This window comes from Spermophilus citellus (genome assembly GCF_964194105.1).
Source record: "Spermophilus citellus genome assembly, chromosome: 10".
Lineage (NCBI taxonomy): Eukaryota > Metazoa > Chordata > Mammalia > Rodentia > Sciuridae > Spermophilus > Spermophilus citellus.
The window spans coordinates 34599426-34625362 of NC_138197.1; the positions used below are offsets into that span (position 1 = coordinate 34599426).

General features: G+C 38.6%; 2 protein-coding genes and 1 long non-coding RNA gene across 3 annotated transcripts; 2 read left to right on the forward strand and 1 right to left on the reverse strand.

Annotated features, from left to right (window-relative positions):
• Positions 1–452: 452 nt before the first annotated feature.
• Positions 453–10826, reverse strand: M6PR (mannose-6-phosphate receptor, cation dependent). Its single transcript, XM_081310383.1, has 7 exons — positions 10598–10826; positions 7045–7221; positions 6010–6176; positions 4155–4264; positions 3768–3898; positions 2855–2981; positions 453–2393 (listed from the first exon to the last, which is right to left on the reverse strand). Exons 2-7 carry the CDS (start codon positions 7218–7220, stop codon positions 2271–2273), a joined length of 834 nt encoding a protein of 277 aa, XP_081166509.1. The 5' UTR covers position 7221; positions 10598–10826; the 3' UTR covers positions 453–2270.
• Positions 10827–11247: 421 nt separating this feature from the next.
• On the forward strand, positions 11248–13339 carry LOC308658664. The gene is made up of 3 exons (XR_014024221.1): positions 11248–11538; positions 12051–12112; positions 12224–13339. It is a non-coding gene; the product is annotated as an uncharacterized lncRNA (long non-coding RNA).
• Positions 13340–20296: 6957 nt separating this feature from the next.
• LOC308657569 (large ribosomal subunit protein uL23-like) lies at positions 20297–21162 on the forward strand (the record flags this gene model as incomplete). The annotated part of the gene is made up of 2 exons (XM_081309368.1): positions 20297–20464; positions 20917–21162. The coding sequence occupies 2 exons, from the start codon at positions 20297–20299 to the stop codon at positions 21160–21162; spliced, it is 414 nt and encodes a 137-aa protein (XP_081165494.1).
• Positions 21163–25937: the final 4775 nt, after the last annotated feature.

Sequence of the window (25937 nt, forward strand, 5' to 3'; positions counted from 1 at the left end):
ACCTGGTACCAGCAGACTTTGCAGGGAAGAAAGAGCTATTTGAATTATGTGACCTTCTGTAGGGAGATTACTGAGACAGGGAAGAGAAGTGCAAGAATTGGTTGCTGGTGCTACATAGTGGCAGCTTTGATATTTTCTTTGGGTTTCACTTTAAAATAATCTTTACAGTTCTCATCAATCCCACCTACCCCAATCCAGTCTTTGAAACAAAGGCAGTCCAGAGAACTAGGACTGCTCAGCCTTATCCTGGAGTGGAGCGTCTAGCCAGGGTTTTCCAAGAGGAGAAATATGTGTATGGTAAGGCAGGGAAATGGGTGGAATGTAGTTTTGCTTCTCCAGTGGGAGAGGTAGGGTTTTTCTAGCTTGTGTGACACAAGTAGCAAAATTCTGGTACTTTCCCTCTTCCTTCTGGATTGTCCCACTGTAGCTGTGGCTCAGTATTTTGTTATCACTTATTCCCTTAGTATTGAATATTTCTCCTGCATCCGTGGCAGGGTCACCAGCCAGGGTAGAAACTTGGTTGGAATCTTTCTGATTTGCTGCAGGGACTAAAAGTGTTTGACTGGCACATGGTGTGGCTGTTGTCATTTTTTCCACATCCCCCTGCTCCCTTCCCATTTACCTGTTAACCTTTTACTCTTTCAATTCCAACTTTCTTTCCTATAGCTTTATAAAACAGGAGTGTGTGGGGCTGAGGTCAGGATTATAAGTACCTACCTTAGGCGCTATTCCTTATACAACAAAATATTAAATATTTTTTTCTTCCTCAGTAAAGGATGAAAATTGGTCTCAGTGGTCTCTTACTCCACAGTAGCTCTACCCTCCTGTTTTACACAAATGACTAGGCCAGCATGTTTTGTTTGTTTTTTAATCATTAAGTGTTTTTGTACAAAAGTGGTGTATTATTTTTCATTTAAAACACCAGGGTATGGGGGAAGGATGCAAAGAAATAATGACAAAGGAGATGCTTTTATAACATTATTTTCCCTGTTTAGAAAGAAGAAAAACAAAAACATTCCAATAGTATTAAAGTCCAAAGATGAAATAATTTCATTTTCTTCTCTAAAGGTTTATAAAAGGCCCCCTGCCTATTGATTCTACCCCTCTTTCGTGTCCAGTGGAGCCATGTTACTCTTAGTGGCCCAGGGGTTCACTATTATAGATAGAAATATCAGCCTGGGATTCTGGGCACATGGCCTAAATAGAAAGATAGAAGCATCAGAGGATTAAAAACCTTTCCCCACAGAAATGTGGGCAAGAAGACACTTCCCTGAGCCAGCAGAAGGGACAGGTGCAGCAGCATTCCACACCCAGAGCAGAGGACCTTAGAACCCTCAGTGTTCCACTTCTGCGTCCATTCCCTTTCTAGAAGATTTTTTTTTTTGGGGGGGGGGGGAGGCGGAGGGGTATTCAAAACCAATATGCCTGTGAAAAAAAGTGCAACATATGTTTACAATACTGGTAGAGGGAAACAAGAACAGCTTTTCCAGCTTTTACTATAACAGAAAAAAGCTGTCATAGAGATCCAAGCATAAGGTAAACATATTTGCTGATTCAACTTGTCTTTCCAATGGACTAGATTGCTGGATTAGGCATTTTGGCCACACATGGATTGATAACCACAAGACCACAATCCAGGGCCAGCCCAATTCCAGCTATATCATCCCAATGACAATGGTGTGATGGTACCTTATAATCCTGTAATTAGGAAATTTCACATTTTCCTGTCTAATCCCAGATGTGGGAGATCAAATCTAGAACATTTGGCTCAGACCAAATGGGAATACTTGGATTGCAACCAAGTAATCACTACAAAGCAGATCCAAGCAGCAAGAAATATCATCCAGATTCTCATGGAGACTATCGTAGGGTAGAGTTATAGCATGAAAGCAATCAAACCTGTATAAATAATGCTTCTTTGCTTTTTCTTTAATTAAAGAAATCCAGTGTCTCAAAAATTTGTGAAAATGCATTAAAAAAGAAAGGTCCAGTGACCCTTTTGCCCACTTTAACTGTCCTTCCTGTACACTCTGATAGCAAGAGAGTGCAGCACCTCTGTTTTCACAGGTCTCATCTCTTAAAATTAACACCTCTCTAAAAGAAAAACAAGATAGGGAACAAAAGGAAGGAAGTTCTAGTGAGAAGAGGATGCAAATCAACAGCAAACTGGAAAGCATATAAGAGCAAGAATGGAGTAGAGACTGCTTGAGAAATCTGGCTGAGTATGCTTTGGTTTGGGGGACTAAAGAGGCTGGACATTTAAAGTGCAATCACATTGGTAATAAATGATCATCCCTTTCTTCTGACTCCTCTCCCAGCTGGTCATCCCCCACACCACGATATGCAGCAGGCACATTGCGGGGTTTAGAACGACACACAAAGTCACAACCATCCTGTAGGAAAAGCAAATGAAATGAGAGTTTGGAATACCCGACTTAGAAAGACAAAGTTCATATTTATGGTCTAAGAATGTGACAAAACTGGTTTTTGCCAGGGATAATGACAAACTCAAAATATCCAAGGATTAGCCTAATTTCAATTTAGGAAAACAAGTGTATCTTCTAATTAGGCCACAGCTTCTCTGCTGCATCAATCCCTAATCTGCCCCAGTAGCAATCTGGGAGATCATCAAATTGACAGTATTGACCTTCCAGCCACATCTTAGCAAGGCCAGAAACTTATGCTATGCCACTTACTAGTTTGTACTAGGATAGTCAACTATTTTGACTTGAAGGGACTTTTGTAGTATTAGCACTCATGTCCTGTATCCCAGGAAACTCTCAGCAAACCAGGATAACTGGTTACCCAACCTTCTATGAAGGCTATAGACCCAGCCAGTTGCCTTGTTACTTACTGCTACCAGGTTGCCAAGATCTTGCCAGAAGGCTAAGTGGGGAAACTGCTCCATTCCCTTGGCTCCCACCACTAGTCGCTGGTATAAGAAACCTCCAATGACATAGACAGCAACCAGTGATGCAAATCTGTAGAAAAGACGTGTACTTAAAGACCAAAACTGAACATGGTGGTATGAGTCTGTACTTCCAACTTGGGAAGCCAATACAAATCATGATTTTAATGCCAATCTGGGCCAAATCAAAAAAATACTCAAAACGAACAGAGAAAAGCTAAAACTCAGATACTATTAACAGTTTCCTAAGCTACATTTGTGGAAAAGGGATGGTGGGGAGAGGGCAGGGGGTGGAAGGGAAGCTTCTTTAGAAAACTAGCTAAGAGTGTTGTCAGTCTGACAGAAACAAAGGCTCAGAAGAAAATGTGACCTAGTGTGTAACCAAGGATAACCACTACTAGATACATAATTCTGTTTTTCCATAGTTCTAATCATTTTTTTTTTTTTTTTTTAGTGAGAGGAGAGAGAGAGATAATTTTTTTTAATGTTTATTTTTTAGTTCTCGTCGGACACAACATCTTTGTTGGTATGTGGTGCTGAGGATCGAACCCGGGCCGCACGCATGCCAGGCGAGGGCGCTACCGCTTGAGCCACATCCCCAGCCCATAGTTCTAATCATTTTAATAGAATAGTATTCAAAACTGTCCAGCCTTCCAGTGGATTAAAAAAAAAAAAAAGGCATCTCCAAATGCAAATACTTGTGGGGGACTAAACATTAAATCTAATTTCTTAAAAACCTGCAATAGTTTATAGTTAGAGTATGTTTACATGATCATCTTTCCTAATTTAGTATAACACATGCACCCACCACCATTTGTGCCTATATACCACCAAGTAGCTATAGGAAAAGAATACTCACATAACAAGTAAGATAGAACCCACGCTGAGGTGGGAGACCTCTGGGGAGCAAGCCAGGCTGCTATCCATCTCAAAGAGGTAGAAACAATCTTGGACTTTGCCTCGCTCCTCAGTCACAGGATTAAAATTGTCCTAATGAGAGGACAGAATACAGTGTTTGTGATAAAATATCCAACAAAAGAAACAACCCCAAAACCATTTTGCTTCCTCCTGGTTCAGTAGTCTACTTCCATTTAAGATGGAAAATAGGTATTGGACATAGGGAAAATTGACCTATATTTTTCTGTTCACCCCAATGTAAGAATCTTATCCCCTCTGAATAAATATTCCACCCCAGGTCAATCCTTTGAATCTCTTCCCTAGGTTTATATATTCCAGGGTGCCTCACCGCTAGGGTATGTCGATTGCAGGAGATCATCACCACTGCACGACGCTGCTCCTTGCCACAGTGGTTGTCATATTCATCACCCCCTTTATAGATCAGCATGATCCAATTACCTGAGGAGGGACAAGGAAAATGGTGCTATGGGGTAAGGGGGAAAGGAGAGGCAACTCTAGGTAGTATGGCAGAGTGGAATTAAGGAATCAGTGAAATTAATTTTAATTAAAATAACCCTTATGGGAATGAGCTCTGTATATCAGATGTGCCATGCTAAAACTTTGCTTTTTTTTTTGAGAGAGAGAGAGAGAATTTTTTAATATTTATTTTTTAGTTTTCGGAGGACACAACATCTTTGTATGTGGTGCTGAGGATCGAACCCCGGGCCGCACACATGCCAGGCAAGCGCGCTACCGCTTGAGCCATATCCCCAGCCCTAAAACTTTGCTTCTTTACAAAGCGTGTTCCCTTGTTTTAGGAACTAAGAACCACATATCTATGTAGGAATCATCTTAATTTTCCACATTAAGATAGGCAACTGGTAGTGTGAAAATAATTATTTTCACCTTAACAAATATTTGTTAAGGTTCCATACCTTAACAATGATTCACGTTTTCAGAACATCTGCTAATACCAAAAGAAGAAGTAATTATAAATCATTTATTACCAAAAGAAAAGCAGCAGGGACAAGATGAATTATTTGCAAATTCAAAGTGGATGCTTTTATTGAAATGGTAATGCATTTCTCTTCTTTAGCATTTACTATGTTCAACGTTCTTTTGCAAAAAATATCACCTGACTTAACAATCATGTAAGGTCAATAGGTAAGGATTTTGCTTCTAATTTTTTTTGTTTTTAGTACTGAGGATTGAACTCGGGGGTGCTCAACATCTAAGCCACATCACCAGCCCTATTTTTTTCTTTTTAGAGAGAGGGTCTCACTGAGTTGCTTAGCATCTCGCTGTTGCTGAGGCTGGCTTTTAAATCATGATCCTCCTGCCTCTGCCTCCTGAGCCACTGGGATTACAGGCTTCCAATTTTGCATGTGAGAAAACAAGGTTAAAAAGGTAAAACAATTTTTTAAAGTCATAGCATTAGGAAATATGATGAGCAGTAAAAAACCCACTCATCTGACCCTAGCCATAAAGCTCTTGTGTTATGTTTTATTATATTATTTAAAGGAATAAATATCTCTACTAGAGACCTTAGTTATTTGTTTTTGGGATGGAATTAGACCATAAGTACTCATAGACTCCTTTACAGCAATATGATTTTATGACTTGAGAAATATCACCACTGGCACAAGTTGATGGGGAATATTTTATAGATAAATTGTTTTGCAAAAAGTCTTGATCTCTTAAAAATTTAACTGGAAAGCTTTGGTTAATTTGGTAGGAAATGGTGGTGGTTGGTGTGGAACGAAGTAAGTATTTGGGTGAATAAAAGGTCTACAGGCCACACAATTTTGGTTAGACTGTTCTTTTTTATATGTGTATGTGTGTGTGTGTGTGGTGGTACTAGGAACTAAATCCAGGGGTACTCAACCACTGAGCTACACCTCCAGCCCTTTTTATTTTGAGACAGAATCTCACTAAGTTGCCTAGGCTGGCCTTGAATTTGTAATCCTCCTGCCTCCTGAGCTGGGATCATAGGCATGTACTGCCACACCTGGTTTTTCACTACCTTCATACATGTAAGTGTTCTCAACTGTGGTTTCAGGGCAGCAGTGGAACTAGGTGTCCTGTGGTTTATAGTCTTGAATGTGTCAAACTACACATAACATATACTGGAAAAGACTGGGAAAAAATAAAAATAAGACTGTTAAAACAATTGATTTGAGATTAATCAACTGGAAAAATCTTACTTCCATTGAAGATGTGTGTCTGATTGAGTCTCCCTACTACTGTCTCTTTTCCATTACTTTTGTTGATCTGTACCAGGCCTGCTCCAGAGGTGTGGTTGCCAGCTTCCCGGCATACCCTGAATACGTAGATATATGTGTCTGAGCCCTGGCCCACGGTGCTCTCAAAGCTGTAAGGAAAAGTGGGAAGAAAGGAAGAGTAGAGTTACTAGCTATTAGCCTCAGGAAGAACCAGCTTTCCTCCCTTTCTTTGATGATAATAATAAAAAAACATGCTTCATTTATTTATCTGATATCATGGCTGAGTAGTATTTGTTGAGTTATGAAATATTCATGACCCTGATAGACCATAATTGGTGATACATGATTACAATATACCACCCAATGCAGCTAGATATTTCAGATATTTCTAGAATGCTTATTCTAAGCTATGCTAAAGTGTTATTTACTACTTCCCCAGGAACATGAGAGACACTGCTTTTTTTTTTTTAAGAGAAAATTTATTTTTACAGAATGCAAATATCATATATAGTATATCATGTTTTATAAACAACCATAATTTCGTAAAATTCTTCAGTGAAAGAAATACTAAATCCTTCTTCCCAAAATGGCATGATTATAGAACCATATATCACAAAGACACTGTTTCTTAAGGATCACCTTCAAATTTATCTGAAGATTCCTGACACCAACAATGATATGTACAGGCCTAAAGATATTCACCCGATACTACTAAAGTCCTATTATATGAAGGTATCAAATAATGCTTGGATTTCCACAAGCTGGTTTCCTGAATCCAGTCTTAGAACCAGCTACTCTACTATGAAAGGTTAAGAGAACCATGTTATACTAACAACTGGATTGAGAATTTTCTCTATATCATTGAAGAAAGAAGGGTATCATGGTCCAACAAAACTAATATCAGAACCTGTTATTTTACATGGATTTCCTCCAGATTAAAAGTGAAATAAAATCAGTAAAAAGACTCTTTATTAATAAAGATACTCTCCCAAGCCCTTTCCGGTTCTTCTCATTTACCTTTTGTTAAACAGTGGAGTTAGCCTCTGCAATAGAGCCAACTCACTCTTTGACTCTTTTTCCTTGTCTCCTACCAGGTCACAAGTTTTTTCTTCTGTCTGCCAGGATTCTCTCACTGCCACAGCCAGGAACAACAGCAGTAGCAGTCTAGTCCTCCAGCTATAGAAAGGGAACATCCTTTTGGAAGAGTGCGTATTATGGAGGGCAGGCAGGATCAGGAGAGAAGGGAAAGAGATAAAGCATGTGAACATGTAATAAATGAATGATATTCTGATTTTGCAGAAAGTATGATTCTTTGGCATAAACAACAAGTAGTACATTTTAATATCTTTGTAACAAGAACAGCTATAGCAGAAAGCCCAAAAATAAACTTTTAGTCTAATTTACAGAGGAATCTTCCAAAACAAACTGTGGGGGTGAGAAAAAGGAAAAGAGAAGAGTAAAAGAATTATTTAATTTTGCTAGCCTGGGAACAGCCATCCTTGCCTCTTTACTGTCTGGAGAAAAGTTAGATTGCCTCATTAAAGTTTAATATTAGTTCACAAATAAAGCTTAAACCAGTGGCCTTCCCTAAGAAAACACTCATTATTATTTCAATAAACCCTTGAATATGTCTAGTTGGAAGTTATTAAAACTTGAATATTTTGGCCCTAACTTCTCATATCATTATTCAGGAACATTTAACAATCTTCCTTCATATTTATTCTAAGAATGCAGAATACAGGTAGATAAATCTCAAGTATTAGGTGCTGCAGATGTATCTACTCTAATATTTCATCTTTGAAAAATCATTCAAATTATAGGAAAAAGAAAAGTCTATCGATCAAAATAAGTGGTTTCGTGAAGTCACCCAAAACCAAGTCACATCTGCATTTTGACTACAAGCCACAAACTCTCAAGGGCTTTTTTATTTTCAGTAAGTATAGTTGTCTTTGACAGTCCAATCTGATGGCAACTCTGGGTTCATCTGATGCTTGTATTACTCCAGGAATGGAATAACATTGTGACTCTGTTTCTCAAATTCCTTTTCTCTAATCCATCTTCGTATCCAGGCACACTGGTTTACTCTTGCAAAATATTTCATTCTGGCATTCATTAATCTTTCAGACCATTGCTTCTTGTTAGTTTCATAAAATATCACTAATTTTCCCAGTACAAAGCTTAACTCTTCCAAATTTTTCTCACCTGAGATGGGTAAATGGAACCTCCAACACTGAGCCCTGAATGCACTTTCCCTTCTCCCCTCAACAAATTTACATTTTACCATCTATTTCTCACACCCCATTAGGCCAAGAAATGCTTAGGAAGTTATCTACCTGACTGTGTGTACATCAATTAATTGAATAAATATTAATTAAGATATTTTCATAAAATAATTCCTTAGCCAAGAGGTCAAAGGCCCCCATAACATAGTTAAAGCACCATAACCACAAGAGCAGGAAACAATGAAATAAAAGCCTCTGGCCAGGCATTGCTGGAAGCACTTAACATATAACTATGCAAGAAATACAATTTTTGTCTCTACTTAATAGATAAGAAAACCGACACAGCTAGTGGAGCATACCAGATAGTCTGGTTCCAGAACTCATGGTCTATGCATAATTTTTTGGGGGAATGAAAGTAGGCAGCCAAAGCTGTGCTGCCCGCCCCTGCCTTTTTTTTTTTTTTTTTTTTTTTTTAAAGCAAAGCAAGAAGGGGAAATGACTTCTCACCCAGTTGACTAAATAGGAGGTGGAATAAAGAACTCAGATCTCAAACTTCCACCTTCCCTAAGTAAACCTATCACTCAACACACAACGTGACCAGTTGATTCACTAAAAAGAAATTATACTACTTTTGTTAGATTGATCTGGCATGCCATTTACCTTATGTTCTCTTGGGGCCTAATTTGAAATGTTAACTTCAGGCTCTCAAGATCTTTTTTTTCCAGAAGCAGTTTCTGGAAGGATGCTCACAAAGAATGCTGTGTTCTTTGGCCTCAAAGTTAGTTCCTTATTTGTAAACAGTTGATGGTTTCTCTTCCCAAATGAGAACAAAGAATCTCACAAAACTGGGAAGAGATGGAGAGCTAAATACCCTGCAGCTGGCATTAAGAGCTATCTTTTTTTTCTCTTATTGGTTCAAAAAGTTAGAATGAGAGTAAATTAACATTCTTCTTTTTTTTCTGCTTAAGGTTTGATTATCAATTTAAGCTATTTCCTTTTTTTTTGTACCAGGAATTGAACTCAGGGGCACTTAACCACAACCACACACCCAGCCCTTTTTATATTTTATTTTGGGACAGGGCCTCACTGAGTTGCTTAGGGCCTTGCTAAGTTGCTGGGGCTGGCTTTGAACTTGCCTCTTCCTGCCTCAGCCTACCAAGCCACTGGGACTACAGGCATGTGCCACTGCGTCTGGCTAAGCTGTTTCTTTTTGATTTAATGTGGCCTATGCTCTAAATACTTTGCCTAGATTATATTCGTTAACCTTCACAACCCAGAAAAGTATGTATAATTTTTCCCATGTTTAAGATGAGGAATCCAAGACTTACAGAGTTACTTGTTCAATGCTATACAAGTTATCGGAGCAACCTGGACAACTCATGGCATAAAGATATTTACTGGAAAACAACTGATAAACAAAAGGGCACAACAATTATAAAGAGTATTGAAATCCAAGGGCTGGGTAATCCATTTTTGATATGCTACACTTACATTCACAAGGTACAAATGTTTGTCTAGACACTTTGGACAAAAGGAGAGGATTTCAGAATCTTGAAAAATCTTTAATTTTCTTATTCTATAAAGATAGATCTATTTGGCAATACTGAAAAATTCTCCTTAAGTGGGATCGCCAATGGCAATGCCAGGAATTGGGAAGCAGTTACACCACTGGGCCTTGGTAGCACACTTCCTCACCTTCACGACAGCCATGCCCATTTTCTACTTATCAATGGAAATTCTTACTCCCCCCACCCCGCGCCCCGTTCACTCCTGATTCCTTATTTCCTCTCCCGCAGCAACCTACACATTTAGAAGAACAGCCTCAATTGGTCAAAAAGTCCAACGTTGAAAGAAAGAAAGAAAGAAACTCTTGAGTAGTAGTTCTGTGTCCCAAGAGTTGAAGCTCCCCACAAGAAGGAACACGAGACAATCCCAGTTACTCTTCTCCACACAAAGCAAACATTTCCCTTAAACCTCTCGTAGGATTTTCACTTTCCAACTGCTTGGAGCCAATCCTTATTCAAACGAGGCCACTTCACCTCCTTTCATGATGCATGCCCAAATTTCTTCTATAAGTATCCAGTGACTCTTCAAACCTAACTCCATAGCCGGGGACCTTCTATTCCCTGTCTTTCAAATATCTTTAAGTCCTCTTTCTAGTCTTTGAAGTCCTATCTCCCTTATATCTTTCGGGAGTCGGCGCCTCCCCGCCTTCATCTCTATTCTGCTCTAGGGCTCATGTGCCACATCTTTGGAAGAAAACTACTGCCAAGTGAGACTTTGCGATCCCGGCTCAGAGGTGTGAGCAAACCCCAGCCCGCCTCCTCCTCCACGCCCCTCAGACTCACGTGTCACGGGCAAACGGCGTGGCCAAAGCTCAGAATCCCCTGGCGAATAGCTTTCTGAGAATGGGAGACCGGGCTAGCAAAGGGCCAGCCACAGACCCCGGTCCCAGAGATCGTGTCAGAGGCCAGCGTTTCCCCAGGCGCCTTGCTGTGCCCTACTCCGGGAACCGGAAACAGGAAGCGCCAGGCGGCGGCTGGGCAACTGCTCCTCCCACTAGACCCCGCGGCATGTGACTACAGAACCATTTCTCCCTTTTCTCCTTCCCGGTCTCACTGACAACCCTAAACGCTGATTGGCCGATATCCTAGGGTGTTTAGCTCCGCCCCTACCGTTAATTCCAATTACAATGGAGACTGTCAAATTTGGGTTCTGCTTTTCACTTCGCCTTTCTACCAATGGGGGTCTCAGAGTTCCGCCTCCGGGCACGCTTCGCTCGCGCGCCCAAGTCACGCGGGGGTCACGCCCCAGGTCGACTTCTGATAGGTCCGCTTGAAGAGGGTACGTGGGGGCGCACGGCGGAAGCAGAAACTACGCAAAGCGGCCCGCGCTGCGGCCTTTCTGGGAATTGCAGTTCTTTTGCCAAACATTCTCGTTCAGCGTCTCCCCAGATTCTTCGCAGCCTGTGGGAGCCGCTGTTCCGCCGTCTGTGGGCTTGAGTATACCTGCGTACGGGTGGCCGCTATGGAACGATGGGGTCGTTGGTGTCTTGGTTCTATTAACAACACTTTTTTCTTTACGTCCTTTTTACGGTGTAGTACCTTGGGGTGTTTTGTTGTTGTTACCGTTATTTTTATCTCTCATCTTGTGGCATTTGCTTGATAAGCATACTCTGCAACCATCGGTGTTCACCAGAGGTTTCTTATGCATGCCCTGTTCTTTTCATCTCTCTGCATTTCTGATGTCCTGGGGAACAAGCAACACAGTTCTAGTCTTTGTGTCTTTGGTAAGATCCTTTGCGGTTTCCTTATGTTTTATTAGCTATTTGTCGAAGCCCTGCTTGTTCTTAGAACTTAGTTCAGATATTCCTGCTACTGTAACTTCCTGGATTCACTCCCACAATGAACTCTTCCTTCCTCAGAACGCTGGTTTGTTGGCTTGTGCTTGGCTTCATTTATCTTGTTTTATTCTGCTTGACATTACTTGACTTGTTTGTGTCTCCCATGCAAATACGGGCCGCCTTATTAGAACTGTTACAGTGTTTTGAATCTAATAATAATATTAATATCACCAAAAATGTGCACATCTCTGAGGGGCTGGGCACTTTTGTAAGTGCCTTTTTAAATTTTTAAAAATTTTTTAATGTCTTAGAAGGAACCCGACTTTTATTTTACTGAGAAAATAATTTGATCAGCACAGTGGCTCAAGTTTTTTTCTGATAAATATGGAACAGACTTCTGGTAGGGGAGTTCACAGTAACTCACAGTTGTTAATGCCTTTCTCTATTTTTCCCCTGAGTGTCACACAGAGTAATGCTTGGGAAAGTCCTTCAGAGCCCCAGGTGGCCCAGGATTTCACAGGTAATTAGAAAATTTGAATCCCTTGATGAAAATTAACTTTAATTATTAAGTGTTAAGTATTTGAATTTTTTTTAAAGAGAGAGAGATAATTTTTTAATATTTATTTTTTAGTTTTCGGCGGACGTTACAACATCTTTGTGTGTGGTGCTGAGGATCGAACCGGGCTGCACGCATGCTAGGCGAGCGGCTACCGCTTGAGCCACATCCCCAGCCCTAAGTATTTGAATTTTAAGTCAGAAATAGAAAATCTGATATTGCATGAAGCTACTAGCAAATTAAGGCCCTGTGAAGCCTGAGGTAGTATGCCATGTGGCCATATATTTAGAGTCCTGGATAGCAGTGCAGTGTTCCTGGGCTATTGTGACTCCATTTGGATCTTGATGCCACCTGTTCCTGGGGCTGCTTCCTAGCACTGTCTCAAAGGTTGTTCTTTGGGCTCAGCATCAACTGTGTAAGTGCTGTTAAAAAAGTAGTAAGTAGTTCACTTAATTCACACCATCCTTATGAGGAAGTATCTTACGTGATTTTTCAGATGAGTAAAATAGCTAAGTATATAACCTGCTCTGGGTGCCATAGCTATTAAGTATTCAAATTTAGGCACATAATCTCCAGAATCCCGCTCTTAATCCTTGAACCACCATACAGATTGTATATTATTCTACATTTGTTAGTGCCAAGCATGTTGGTGTGCCTATAATTCCAATGACTAGAGAGGCTGAGGAAGGAGGATTGAGTTTGACATTAGTCTTGGCAACTCTGTGAAGCTCTATTTCAAAATAAAAACTAAAAACTGCTAATCAGCTCCCCCTGGATTCAGTCTCCAGGACAATAAAACCCCCCATACCACAATTGTTTATTAATTGATCTATTTAGTTCTGGGTTGGATATTGGATGTTTCCTCAGGGAAAAAAGTTAAAAGATGATTTTCCTTCTTATAATAAGAGTAATTTGAGATCAGAAAACAGAACAACAAAAATCATACATAAACACAACAAAAGGTTGCATGTTTTCTTCTTGGAAGTAGTTGTTTCCTTTCTTAAAAAAATGAGTATATCCAATACTTCTCCATATCATTAATTTTCCAGATAGACTTCATGTTTTTTCTGGTGTTGGGGATCAAATCCAGGGCCCAACATGTTCAAATAAATTTTTTAATAGCTGCATAATATTTAGTTTTATCAATTGTTATTTAATCTATAAATGTTGGGCATTTAAGGTTTTTCTATTGAATTGCTTTTGTAAATCCATTCAATAAACATTCACTGAGCAATTACTATGTGCTAAAACTATTATGTAATTGTGTGTGTGTGTGTGTGTGTGTGTGTGTGTCTGTGTGTGTGTGTCTGTGTGTGCCTATGGTGCTGGAGATGGAACCCAGGGCCTCATGCATGCTAGGCAAGTGTGTTACCACTGAGCTACATCCTATTACCCCTAGCCTTATTATAAGTTTTCAGGGTAGAGAACTAAGACAAAAGTTCCTGTTTTAAAGAACCTTTAACTGGGCGGATTGTAGCTCAGTGGTAGAGCGCTTGCCTAGCATGTGCAAGGCACTGTGTTCAATCCTAAATCATCACCTAAAAATAAATAAACAAAGGTATCATGTCCATCTGCAACTAAAAAAAAATTAAAAAAACCAAAAATCCCCACCTGGGTTCAGTGGTGCATGCAGTAATCCCAGTGACTCTGGAGGCAAAGACAGGAGGATCATAAGTTCAAAGGCCGGCCTCAGCAACTTAGGAACTAAGCAGCATCTGTTTCAAAATAAGAAATAAAGGACTGGGGATGTAAAAAGGTCCTCTAGGTTAAGTCCCCAGTACAGAAAAAAACAAAAACAAACAAACAAAAAAAACCCCTAAAAATCCTAAAAACCAAAAACTTTCATTCTAGAATTGAAATTCATTTGTTGGTGAATTCAAGTTTGACTTCAGAAAGCGTGCCTCTTGGTCATTGCCTAGAGTAGCATTGAGTTGGTGGGTGAGAAGTGTACATGTTGAAAGTGGAGAATAGGTCAGAAATGCATTTAATAGGTAGAATAACTACTCAAATAATAACTATAGAAATTCTCTGGGGTTGGAAACCGAGGTGGGCTTCTCTTCCTAATCAGTTGTAAATAAACTAGATTACTTACTGCATGTAGGGTCTCAGTGCATGTTCTGGGTGCTTTCTGTGTTTGAACTTCAGAAGAGAGGTTCTGGTGAAGGGCAAAAGTTGTTGAGTCTAATCTGGGAGTCTTTCTGGGAATGACTTCTTTAACCTCTTGACACCGTTCTTCTGTGTGAACCTTGTGTTAACAGATTTTTGACCTGGTTTCACTGTTAACAATATCCTTCCTGGGCTGAAGTTATGGCTCAGTGGTAGAGCGCTTGCCTACCATGTGTAAGTTACTGGGTTTGATTCTCAGCACCACATATAAATAAATAAAATAAAGGTCTATCAACAACTAAAAAAAATATTTAAAAAAATCCTTCATGCTTACAGTTTCTGATCTGCTCAGGGATCTTTTGGAATTTATTTGGTGGTTTCTCAATCTTGCTATGCATGTATTCAATGTGCCATCTTGAACCAGATTTCAATTTAACATTTTTCACTGATTCCTTTTAAAATAATCCAATTTAACATGTTTCAAAGACTAGTTTTTTTTTGTTTTGGTAACTTTCAGTTTACTATAAGTTAATATTTAATAAAAAATGGAAGATAGTACAGAGAACGCTGGTATATGCTCTACCTTGATTCTTCAATAGTTTACCTGTTGCCCCATTTACTTATTTTCTCTTCCCCACTAATCTACCCTCCCCATTGGTTCATTTTGAACATTTAAGAATAAATGCTTCATTCCAATAAATACATCAGGGTGTGTTTCCTAAGAGCAATGGCATTCTTTTGCATTAACACAATATAATTATCAAAATCAAGCACTATAACCTTGACATAATATTATCAAATTTGTAGTCCATATTCAGAATTTCATCATCTGTCCCAATAAATACTCTATAAGTACTTTCCATTCCCCAACCATTGGAGCCAAACCAGAAGCTGCTGAGGGCTACTGCCAAGTAGGAATGACACATCAAAATTTCCTTGCTAGCGTACCCCATGTTAAATGGATTTCGCAGTTGACATTGCATGTAAGGTGACCTTGCTCAAGGACCAAGGCGGATCCGGTTTAGAGCTGATCAGGTTTGAGGAAGTATCCCGGTCCTTGGGTTTAGGGCGTTCCCGGTTTAAGACAAGTTTAAGGTGTTCCCGGTTTAAGACAATAGGGGTTTTAGGGAAGTTGGAGGTTGAAGATTATTGCTGCTGGAAATAGGGCTTTCCTGCTGCCTGAGCTCCTGTTGAGTTCTCGTGAGATTCAGAAAGTATTTTGGGGAAAAAAGCCTCGTGGAGTAGGTGAATTGGGCGGTGGCAGAACTTGGATTTCCCCAGAACGTGTGTAGAGGCCGGTGTGAGTTCGGGAATAAAGAATTGCTGTTTGAATCTACAAAGCTGTGAGTGGCTCGTGATCTTGTGCCCAGCCAAGACATTGGCAAGAAGCACCTAATGCAATTAGTTGGTTATCTTATTTGACCTTGAAAATTTGAAGGTCCACTTATTTTGTATAATGTCTCTCAGTTTGAATTTGTCTTTTGTTTACTCCTCCCATGGTCAATACTGGTGATTAAACCCAGGGGTGCTTTACCATGAGCTACATCACCTGCCCTTTTTATTTTTTATTTTGAGAGAGGCTCTCCCTGAATTGCCTAGATTACCCTTGAACTTGTGATCCTTTTGACTCAGCCTCACCAGCAACTGGGATATCAGGCATAATAACTTTTTTTTTAACAGGAAAAATTTAAAGAATTATTTTCTAGTAGAGATGATCAATTACTAAAAAATGATAAAAGGACTATGTTATACAGAAGTAGCAATAAAGGAAGTAACTTAAAAACTTAAAGGAAATGTTCCCCTCCCCAACCACAAGTTCAGAAATTCAGACCTCTGAGGAGAGGGTGTGGTTCCTGTCACAGGAACAGGCAGCCCCCTGATGAGGCAGAGACATTGCTTTTGGAGGATATGGGCCACTGTTGAATAGCCAATGGGAGTCTCTTTATGGTGATTCTCTTATTCTTTTGATATGTTCATATTATTTTTTCATTAATTCTATACTATTCAGGCATATAAGATATTCCATGTTTATCTTATACTTTTCAACATTGGCGAATCTAAAGGACATTATGCTAGGTAAAATAAGACATGCAAAAAGAAAACTATTGCATGATTTCTCTTGTATATGAAATCTTATATATCAATCTAAAAAATTACATACAAAGATCAGAAAGGTGGTTACCAGGGATGGGGGTAGAGGAAATGAGAAAATGTAGGTCAAGGGGTACAAGTTTGCAGTTATATAGGATGAATAAATATAGTTTTTGATACATAATAGGAAGACAGTAGTTAATGATATCATATTGTATACTGGAAATTTACCTAGAAAGTAGATTTTAGGTATTCTTCCCAAGAAAAGGAGAGGGTGAGAGGGAAAGAGGAAAAGAAGAATAAGAGATGGGAAAAAAGTGGATAGGTTATTATATGAGATGATGGATATGTTAATTTCCCTGATTATAGTAGTCACTTCTCTATGTGTCTGTAATCAAAACATATTACAAATATGTAGAATAAAAATAACAGCAACAACAAAAACTTTTGTACTTTTCTTACCCTAGAATCCATCATTTCTTAAGGGGTTCTTTAACAGAGAAATCAAGACCTGATTACAGTTGGTATTTATTGTTACTTATATGCCATTGCTCTAATTCCTCTCAGCAGAGTTAGGAAATCTATGTATATTTCTGAGATTGACCCAGGTTCCCAGTATACTTAACATAATTGCTGTGTACATTTGTTCACACAAAAGAAAGCACAGGAAGGAGTTTTATAACTGATAAATCATAGCACTATGTAAAGCATGCCTATTAAGTAGTGTTCAGTGTTTGTTTAAAGTTCTATTTTTTTTCTTGTTGGGGTAAAATATATTTTTAAAAATTAAAATATGAATAATTTAATAACATTCAGTTTCTGTAATTTCATTATCAGTAAAACTATGTAAGTTTATAAAAGTAACATGATCAATAACAACAGTAATAAAAACAGGTGTTTTCCACCTAGTCAGGGAGAGAACACACTCAAGAAACAGTAGTATAATCAAGTAGTTGTCTTTAATCAATTCAGCCTATATGCAGATTGCCACTCTGCTTTTTCTTTAACATTCCGTTTTGTATAGACAGAACAATATGAAAAGACCAAGGGAAAGAGAGAAGATGGAAATTAAAATTTCTATTCAGTCTGGACATCTGTAATGGAAAGGGTATAACTGCTGCAGTAGTTAATATATACCTAAGCCTATGGGAAAATTGATGTGGTTTGAGTGGTGTTAAAACCCATTTACACTTTTAGCAGCAGAGAAGATCACATGCTACACAGTGATATCCTAAGGGGATAGATTAACATTTCAGATTTTTTTTAACCTGTAAATTAAAGTTATTTTTAACTGACAAAATATAAATATATACATACTGAAGTATGTGATGTTTTTATATGTTGTGTAATATTGAGGAAAAATTTATAAATCATGAAGAGTACAACTTTTAGTTACACAATTCAGTGAATTTTGTCAAATGCATCATACCTATTACCACTCTGTTACCATCAAGATTTTCACCCCCTCCAATTTTCACATATTCCTTTCCACTAATTTTTCCTGGCCCTGTATTGTTCTAATATTTTCATCATAGTTTTCCTAGTTTAGAATGTCATGTAAATTGAATCACATAATATGTATCTTTTGTGTCCGTTTGATTTCTTTCACTCAACAATATTTACAGATTCTGTTTTTTTTTAATTTTTTATCCTTTTGTGGTGCTGGGGATTGAACCCAGGGCCTTGTGCATGCAAGGCAAGCATAAATTGAACTGTATCTCCAGTCTCCAGATTCTGTTTTTGCATGTATCAGTAGCAATTTTTTTTTTCTTTTTGGTTGGGTTGTAGTATATTGTATGCATATTTCTCACTCTTGTTTATCCATACTTTAAATGGGTATTTGAGTTTTATCTGTGTTTTCTTCTAATAAGCCTTACAGTTTTATTTTGTATGTAATCTTGTAAGAGGAGACTTTATAATTGATATTACTAAAATAAAAAAGGTCATAAAAAACTACTATGAATCTGGATGTGGTGGCACTCTTTGGGGGGTCAAGGCAAGAGGACCACAAGTTCCAGCCCAGCCTGGGCAACTTAGCATGACTCTCAAAAAAGGAGGAGAAGGAGGGAGGGGGAGGGGTGGGGGAGGGGGAAGAGGAGAATGAAAACTCCTGTGAACTACTGTGAACAATTATGTGCCTAACAATTATTTGGATAGCTTAGAAGAAATAAATTCCTAGACACATACAACCTATTAATAATGGATCATGAAGAAATAGAAAATAGAACAGACCAATAACCAGTAGGAGATTGAATTAGTACTAAAAAATCTCCAGTCAAAGAAATGGCCAGGAGTGGATGACTTCACTGTTGAATTTTATTAAACATTTCAAGGACTAATACCAATTATCAGACTCCTAAAAAAAATTGAAGTAGAGGCAATACTTCCATACTTATTTTACAAGGTTAGCATTACCCTGATACCAAAGCCAGATAATACTACAAGAAAAGAAAATCATTGGCCAATATCCCTGATGGTACAAAATCTTCAATATAATATTAATAAACTGAATTAAAAAATCATTCAGCATGATCAAGTGGGATTTATCTCTGAATGGTCAAACACATGCAAATCAATAAACATGGTCATAATATAATCATTATCTCAATAGATGCAGAAAAAGCATTTGACAAAATTCAACACCTTGTTATGATAAAATCAGCCTACTATAATGACACAGCCATATCAATGTTTATAGCAGCTGAATTCAGAATAGTTAAACTGTGGAACCAACCTAGATGCCCATCAATAGATGAACAGATACTGTGGTACATATATACACAATGGAATATTACTACTCAGCATTAAAAAAGAATAAAATTATGGCATTTGCAGGTAAATGGATGGAGTTGGAGAATATCGTGCTAAGAGAAGTAAGCTAGTCCACAAAAATTAAAGGCCAAATGTTTTCTCTGATTAGTGGATGCTGATCTATGATGGGGACTGGTATGGGAAGACTGGAGGAACTTTGGATTGGGCAAAGGGGAGGACGAGGAGGGGTCATGAAGGTAGAAAAAATGATTGAATGAGATGGACATCATTACCCTAGGTACACGTATGATTGCACGAATAGTGCATCGTATTAGTATAAAAACAGAAACATCAAAAAATGGGATAGGATAGAAAAATTCCAAAATAAACCCATGCATTTATGGTCAATCAATTTTTGACAAAAGTGCTAAATAGGACACACAATGAGTGAAGGACAGTCTTCCATAAATTGTATTGGGAAGACTAGAAATCCACTTGGAGAAGAATAAGATTAAATCTTAGTATTATGCTGTTTTTAGTCAGCTTTTTCACCGCTGTGACTTAAAGACTCGATTGGAGAGGAGGAAAAATTTATATAGGGCTCATGGTTTCAGAGGTCTTAGTAGGTAGAAGGCTGGCTTCATTCCTCAGGGCTCGAGATGAGGTTGAATATTATGGTAGAAGAGTGTGGCAGAGGGAAGCAGCTTACATGGTGGTCAGGAAGCAGGGAGTCAGTCCCCACTTGCCATATACAAATATATACCCTAAAGCCATGTCCCAATTCCCACCTCCTCCAGTCACACCCTACCACTTCAGTTGTCACTCAGTTAATCCCTATGAGGGGATTGATTCACTGATTGGATTAAGACTCTTATAGACCAATCATTTCTCCTCTGAACCTTCTTGCATTGTCTCATACATGAACTTTTGGGGGACAACTCACATGCAAACCATAACATAGGCTATAATAAAAATCAACTCAATTAAAGTTATAAGACTCCAAATTATCAAACTAATAGAGAAAAACAGGAAAGCTCCATGATATTGGTTTGGCAATGATATTTTGTATATGACCTTGAAAGCACAGATAATGAAATCGAACAGTCTGATGGGATTACATCAAACTGGAAACCTTCGTGCAGCCTAAGAAACTTCGAAGTGAAAAGACAACCTTAGAAGAAGGAGAGTCTTTTCACCAAGATGACACCGAAAGCTAAGAAGGAAGCTCCTGCCCTTCCCAAAGCTGAAGCCAAAGCAAAAGCTTTGAAGGCCAAGAAGGCAGTGTCAAAGCATGTCCACAGTCATAAAAAGATGATCTGCACATCACCTACCTTCCGGGGACCCAAGACATTTCGGCTCCAGAGGCAGCCTGTTGGGTGCAGAGCAGGCTGAACTGTGTTGTCTGCAGGGCAGGCTGAACAGATGTTGGCTGCAAGATAGCCCACACACTCAAACCCTCCTCTACTGGTCCTTTATCACCTGTTTGCCTCAAGTCTGAACATTCAACCCCGCTCAAGGCTGAACACTTAACCCCTCCTTGGGCTAACAAGGCAGCTTGCAGACCCAGAGTCCCCATTAGATTTGGGCTATAAAAACTCCCTCCTGCCAGGCCCCCCTCTCTCTTGCTCTCTCTCTTTTGCTCTCTTTGTCTTTCTTGCGCTCTCTCTCTGTCTCTTTCTTGCTCTTGCTCTCTCCCTCTTCATCTCTCCTCTTTTCTCTCTCTCTCCCTCCTTCTTTCCTTCTTTCTTTTCTCCTCTGTTGCACTGCTGCAATAAAGATCTTTGGTTGCTCCGAGTGTTGTGGTCACTTTTCTTTTACAGCCCAAATATCCTGGGAAGAGTGCCCCCAGGACAAACAAGCTTGACCACTATGTCATCATCAAATTCCCTCTGATCACTGAGTCAACCATGAAGAAGATTGAAGACAACAACACACTTGTGTTTATTGTGGATGTCAAGGCCAACAAACACCAGATCAAACAAACTATAAAGAAGCTCTATGACATTGATGTGGCCAAGGTTAACACCCTGATCAGGCCTGATGGAGAGAAAAAGGCATATGTTTGACTGGCTCCTGATTATGGTGCTTTGAATGTTGCCGACAAAATTGGGATCATCTAAACGGAGTCCAGCTGTCTAAGTCTAAATATACTTTTTTTTTTCCAACATAAAAAAAAGGAGAAAAAATACTTGCAAATGATACATGTGATAAAGGGCTGACATTCAAATATATAAGGAACTCAAATAATAACAAGAAAACAAATTACCAAATTGAAAAATGGATGAAGAATCTGAAAAATATTTCTCAAAAGATACAAATGGCCAGAAGAGCTATGAAAAATGCTCAGCATTACTATATCTTTAAGGAAATGCCAATTAAAACCAAAATGAGCTCTGTTAGCTTTTCATTTCTGTGATCAAAAGTCCTTACCAGAACAACTTAAGAGAGGAAAGTTTATTTGGCTCACAGTTTCAGAGATTCAGTCCATGATTGGCCAACTCTGTTGCTCTAGGCCCAAGATGAGGTAGAACATCATGGCAGAATGGTGTGGCAGAGGAGTGCTGCTCTTCTTTTTTTTGGTACTGGGGATAGAACTCAGAGGCACTCGACTACTAAACCAAATCCCCAGCCCTATTTTGTATTTTATTTAGAAACAGGGTCTCACTGAGTTGCTTAGTGCCTTGTTTTTTGCTGAGGCTGGCTTTGAACTCTCAATCCTCCTGTCTCAGCCTCCCATACCACTGGGATTACAGTGTTGCTCTTCTTATAGTAGCCAAGAAGCAGAGGGCCAAGGAAAGGTGAACCCTTCCAGATCATGCCCCCAGGGATTCATCCACTCTGATTATGCCCCTTTAGTTCACAGCCACCACCCAGTTAGTCCATTTAAACTAGGTTGGACTAATTGTATTACAGCTCTCATAATCCAATTATTGCAACTCAGAATATTCTTGCACAGGTGATTTGGGGGGACATATCACATTCAAACCACAAAATATCACTCTACACTGATTAGAATAATTTTTAACAATAAGATGAAAGATAACAAATGTTGGAGTGGTTGCAGAGAAAAGGGAATTCTTATGTTGTAAGTGGGGATGTAAACTACTATCGCTGTTATGGAGAACTGTATGCATCTATGTGTGTGTGTGTGTGTGTGTGTGTGTGTTGCTGGGGATTGACCCCAAGGCCTTACATATGCTGGGCCCAGAAAACAGTATGAAGTTTCCTCACAAAACTAAAAACAATACTACAATCCAATCCAGTAATTCCACTTATAGGTTATATATAACCAAAGCTGCTGAAATCACTATATCAAAGGGACACCTGTGCTCCCATGTTCATTGCAGTATTATTCACAATAACCATGATAGAGAACAACCTAAGTTCCCTTAGCAGATGGATGGATATAGAAAATGTGGCATATATATATACAGTGAAATACTGTTCAGGATTAAAAGGGGGATAAATCCTAGCACTTGTGATAGCATTGGTGAATCTGGAGACATTATATGAGCTGAAACAAGCCAGACCCAGAAAGATAAATTTTCCTCTATTTCACTTAGATGTGTCATCTAATGAAATTGAACTCACGGAAGTGGAGAGCAAAACAATGTTTAACCACATTCCGGGAGTTGGTGTGTTAGTTTTTTTTTTTTTTTTCTCTGTGATCAAAATACTTGACATGAATAACTTAAAGCAAGAAAAGTTTATTTTGGGTTCATGGTTTCAGAGGTTCGGTCCATAATCAGCTTACTTCATTGCTCTAGGCCAGAGGTGGTGGCAGAACATCACAGCAGAAAGATGTGGCAGAGGAAAGCTGTTCAGTTCATGGCAGCTAGGTGGGTGAGAGTGGGAAGAATGTGAGGAGCAGGGATGAAATAGAATTTCCAAGGGCATGTACCCAGTTACCCACTTCCTCCAGTCACACACCAGCTGCCTGTAGTTATCACCCAATTATTCATTCAAATTATTTATTCATCAAATGGGTTGATCCACTGATGAAGTTATAGCCCTGTAGTCTAATCATTTTACCTCTGAACATTGCTACATTGGATTTGTTTCCAACCCATGAGCTCTTGGGGGGACACTTCATATCCAAACTATAACAGGTGAGGAGGGAGGGAATGGATAGTTGTTGATCAAAGGGTATAAAGTTTCAGATAGATAGGAGGAATGGGTCTTGAAATCTTTGCACAGCAGGGTGAATATAGTCAATAATAGTGTATTATATACTTCAAAAGAAGGGAGCAAAAAGTTAAAATGTTTGACCATAAAAAAATAGGTAGTGAGGATATGAACATGTTGATTAGCTTGTCACATTGTATACAGATATCAAAACATTACTTTGTACCCCATCAATCTATACAATTATTATTTGTCAATAAAAATAATATTAGTAAATTAGAGAAGGAAGGCACTGACATATAATTCTGTTGTAAACTTTCCATTTAGTTTGCTTACAATGATTAAATCTAAATAATTTGAAAAAAATTAGAAAAGGATAACTAATAATTAGAAAACTTAACAAAGCAATATTATAAATAATTTTATGTCAATAAATATGAAAATTTATATCAGTGGTCTGTAAAGTATGAACTGTAGGCCAAATCTGGCTTGCCACCTATTTGTGAATAAAGTGGTAAGAGCACTTACTTACCTATTCTCTTTTTATTGGAACTTGAATATATTTATTTTTATTTTATCTGTTGATGATTTTGTACTACTAAGTACAGAGTTGAGTAGTTGTGGAGGATCAAATTGTCGGAAATGCCTGGAGTATTTACTCTGTGATCTTTTACAGAAAAAGTTTGCTGACCCCTGACTTAGATGAACAAATTCATTAAAAGACTCTTTTTTTTTTTAAAAGAGAGAGTGAGAGAGGAGAGAGAGTGAGAGAGAGAGAGAATTTTAATATTTATTTTTTAGTTTTTGGTGGACACAACATCTTTGTTTGTATGTGGTGTGGAGGATCGAACCCGGGCCGCACGCATGCAAGGCGAGAGCGCTCTACCGCTTGAGCCACATCCCCAGCCCCATTAAAAGACTCTTAAGTACCAAAATTCATTCAAGAAAAAAAAATGGATAGCCATCGATATCCCACTATTCACTAAAGAAACTGAATTTAGATTGAAAAACTTCCCACAAGTTGGGTGGCACAAACCTGAAATCTCAGCTACCCTGGAGGCTGAGGCAGGAGGATAGCAAGTTGGAGGCCAACATGGGCAACTTAGTGAGATCTTGTCTCAAAAAGTTTTTAAAAGCTTGGGAATGTAGCTCAGTGGTAGAATACTGGCCTACCATGTTTTGAGACCCTAGATTTAATCCTCATGATCACATATAACAACAACATCAGCAACAGCAAAAAGCACACAAACAAACAAACAAACCAAACTTTCCACAAAGAAAACAGTGGGCCAGATGACTTCCCTAGCAAGTTCTACTTCTTCCTTTTCATCTTTTATTTATTTTTCCTTCTCTAGAATTTCTGTGCAATGTTGAATAGAGTTTACAAACTCAGACATCCTTGTCCTTTTCATAGTCTTATTGGGATAGCATTCATTATTTCACCTTAATAAGGTTATCAGTTGTAGGTTTTTTATAGAAGCCATTGGAAGGTTGGGAAAGTTTCTTACTATTCTTTATATGGACTATATTTAATCTGAATGGATGTTGGTGTTTTTCTGTGCTTTTTTCCCCTGCTTCTGTTGGCATAATCTATAGTTATATAGTTTTTCTTCTTAGTTCTGTTAATAAGGTAAATAATGATTAATTTTAGAATGTTAAACCAACATCACACACTTGTGGGATAAACCATCCTATTATGATGACACTGATTTTATGTTTATAGGTTCAGTTTGCTGATATTTTAAAGATTTTCCTATTTATATTCATGAAGGTTGGTGTCTGTAATTTTATTTTCTTGCAATTATTTGTCCAGTTTGGCAACAGTATCATGATTTCCTAACCCAAATTGGGAGAGTGTACTTACATTTTCTATTTTCTGAAGGAGCTGTGTTATTTACTGCTGAATGTTTGATAGAATATTCGAGTATTAATTGCAATCTGCTGAGTATAAAGTTTTTTTTTATATATTGGAAGGGTTGTATTAACTAATTCAATTTCTTTAGTAGATAAAACTTTTCAAAAATTTCTATTTGTTTTTGTTAGTTAAATTGTGTTTTTCAAGGAATTTATACATTTAATCTAAGATAGTAAATGTATTGGCATATAGAATGCTTACTTGTCATACTTTTCATGTTTTTAAAATCTATAGCAGCATGCCCTCTTCAACTCTTTCTTTCTTTCTCCCTCTTCTCCCCTCCCCTTCCCTCCCTCCCTCTCTTCCTCCTTTCCTTCCTTCCTTCCTTCCTTCCTTCCTTCCTTCCTTCCTTCCTTCCTTCCTTCCTTCCTTCTCTGCCTCCTTAGTTCCTTTTTTTTACCTCCCCCCTCTCTTTCTGTGCTGGGGATTGAACCAAGGCTCTCACTTATGCCAGGCCAGCACTTGACCATTACCTACACCTCCAGCCCCTCTTTGTTTTTTCTTTCCTTTTTTACTACTTGGGTTGAGTCCAGGCATTCCCTGCCACTGAGCTATATTCCCCAGGCACTTTTATTTTTTTAGTTTGAGATAGGGTCTCTTTACTTTGCCCAGGCTGGTTTCATAACTTGTGATCCTCTTGTCTTAGCCTTCTGAAAAGCTGGGATTACAGACATGCACCACCAACTCCATCATATTTGATACTGATAATTGTGTGTGTGTGTGTGTGTGTGTGTGTGTGTGTGTGTGTGTTTAAATGTGGTGCCCAGGATCGAACCCAGTGCCTCACGCATGCTAGGCAAG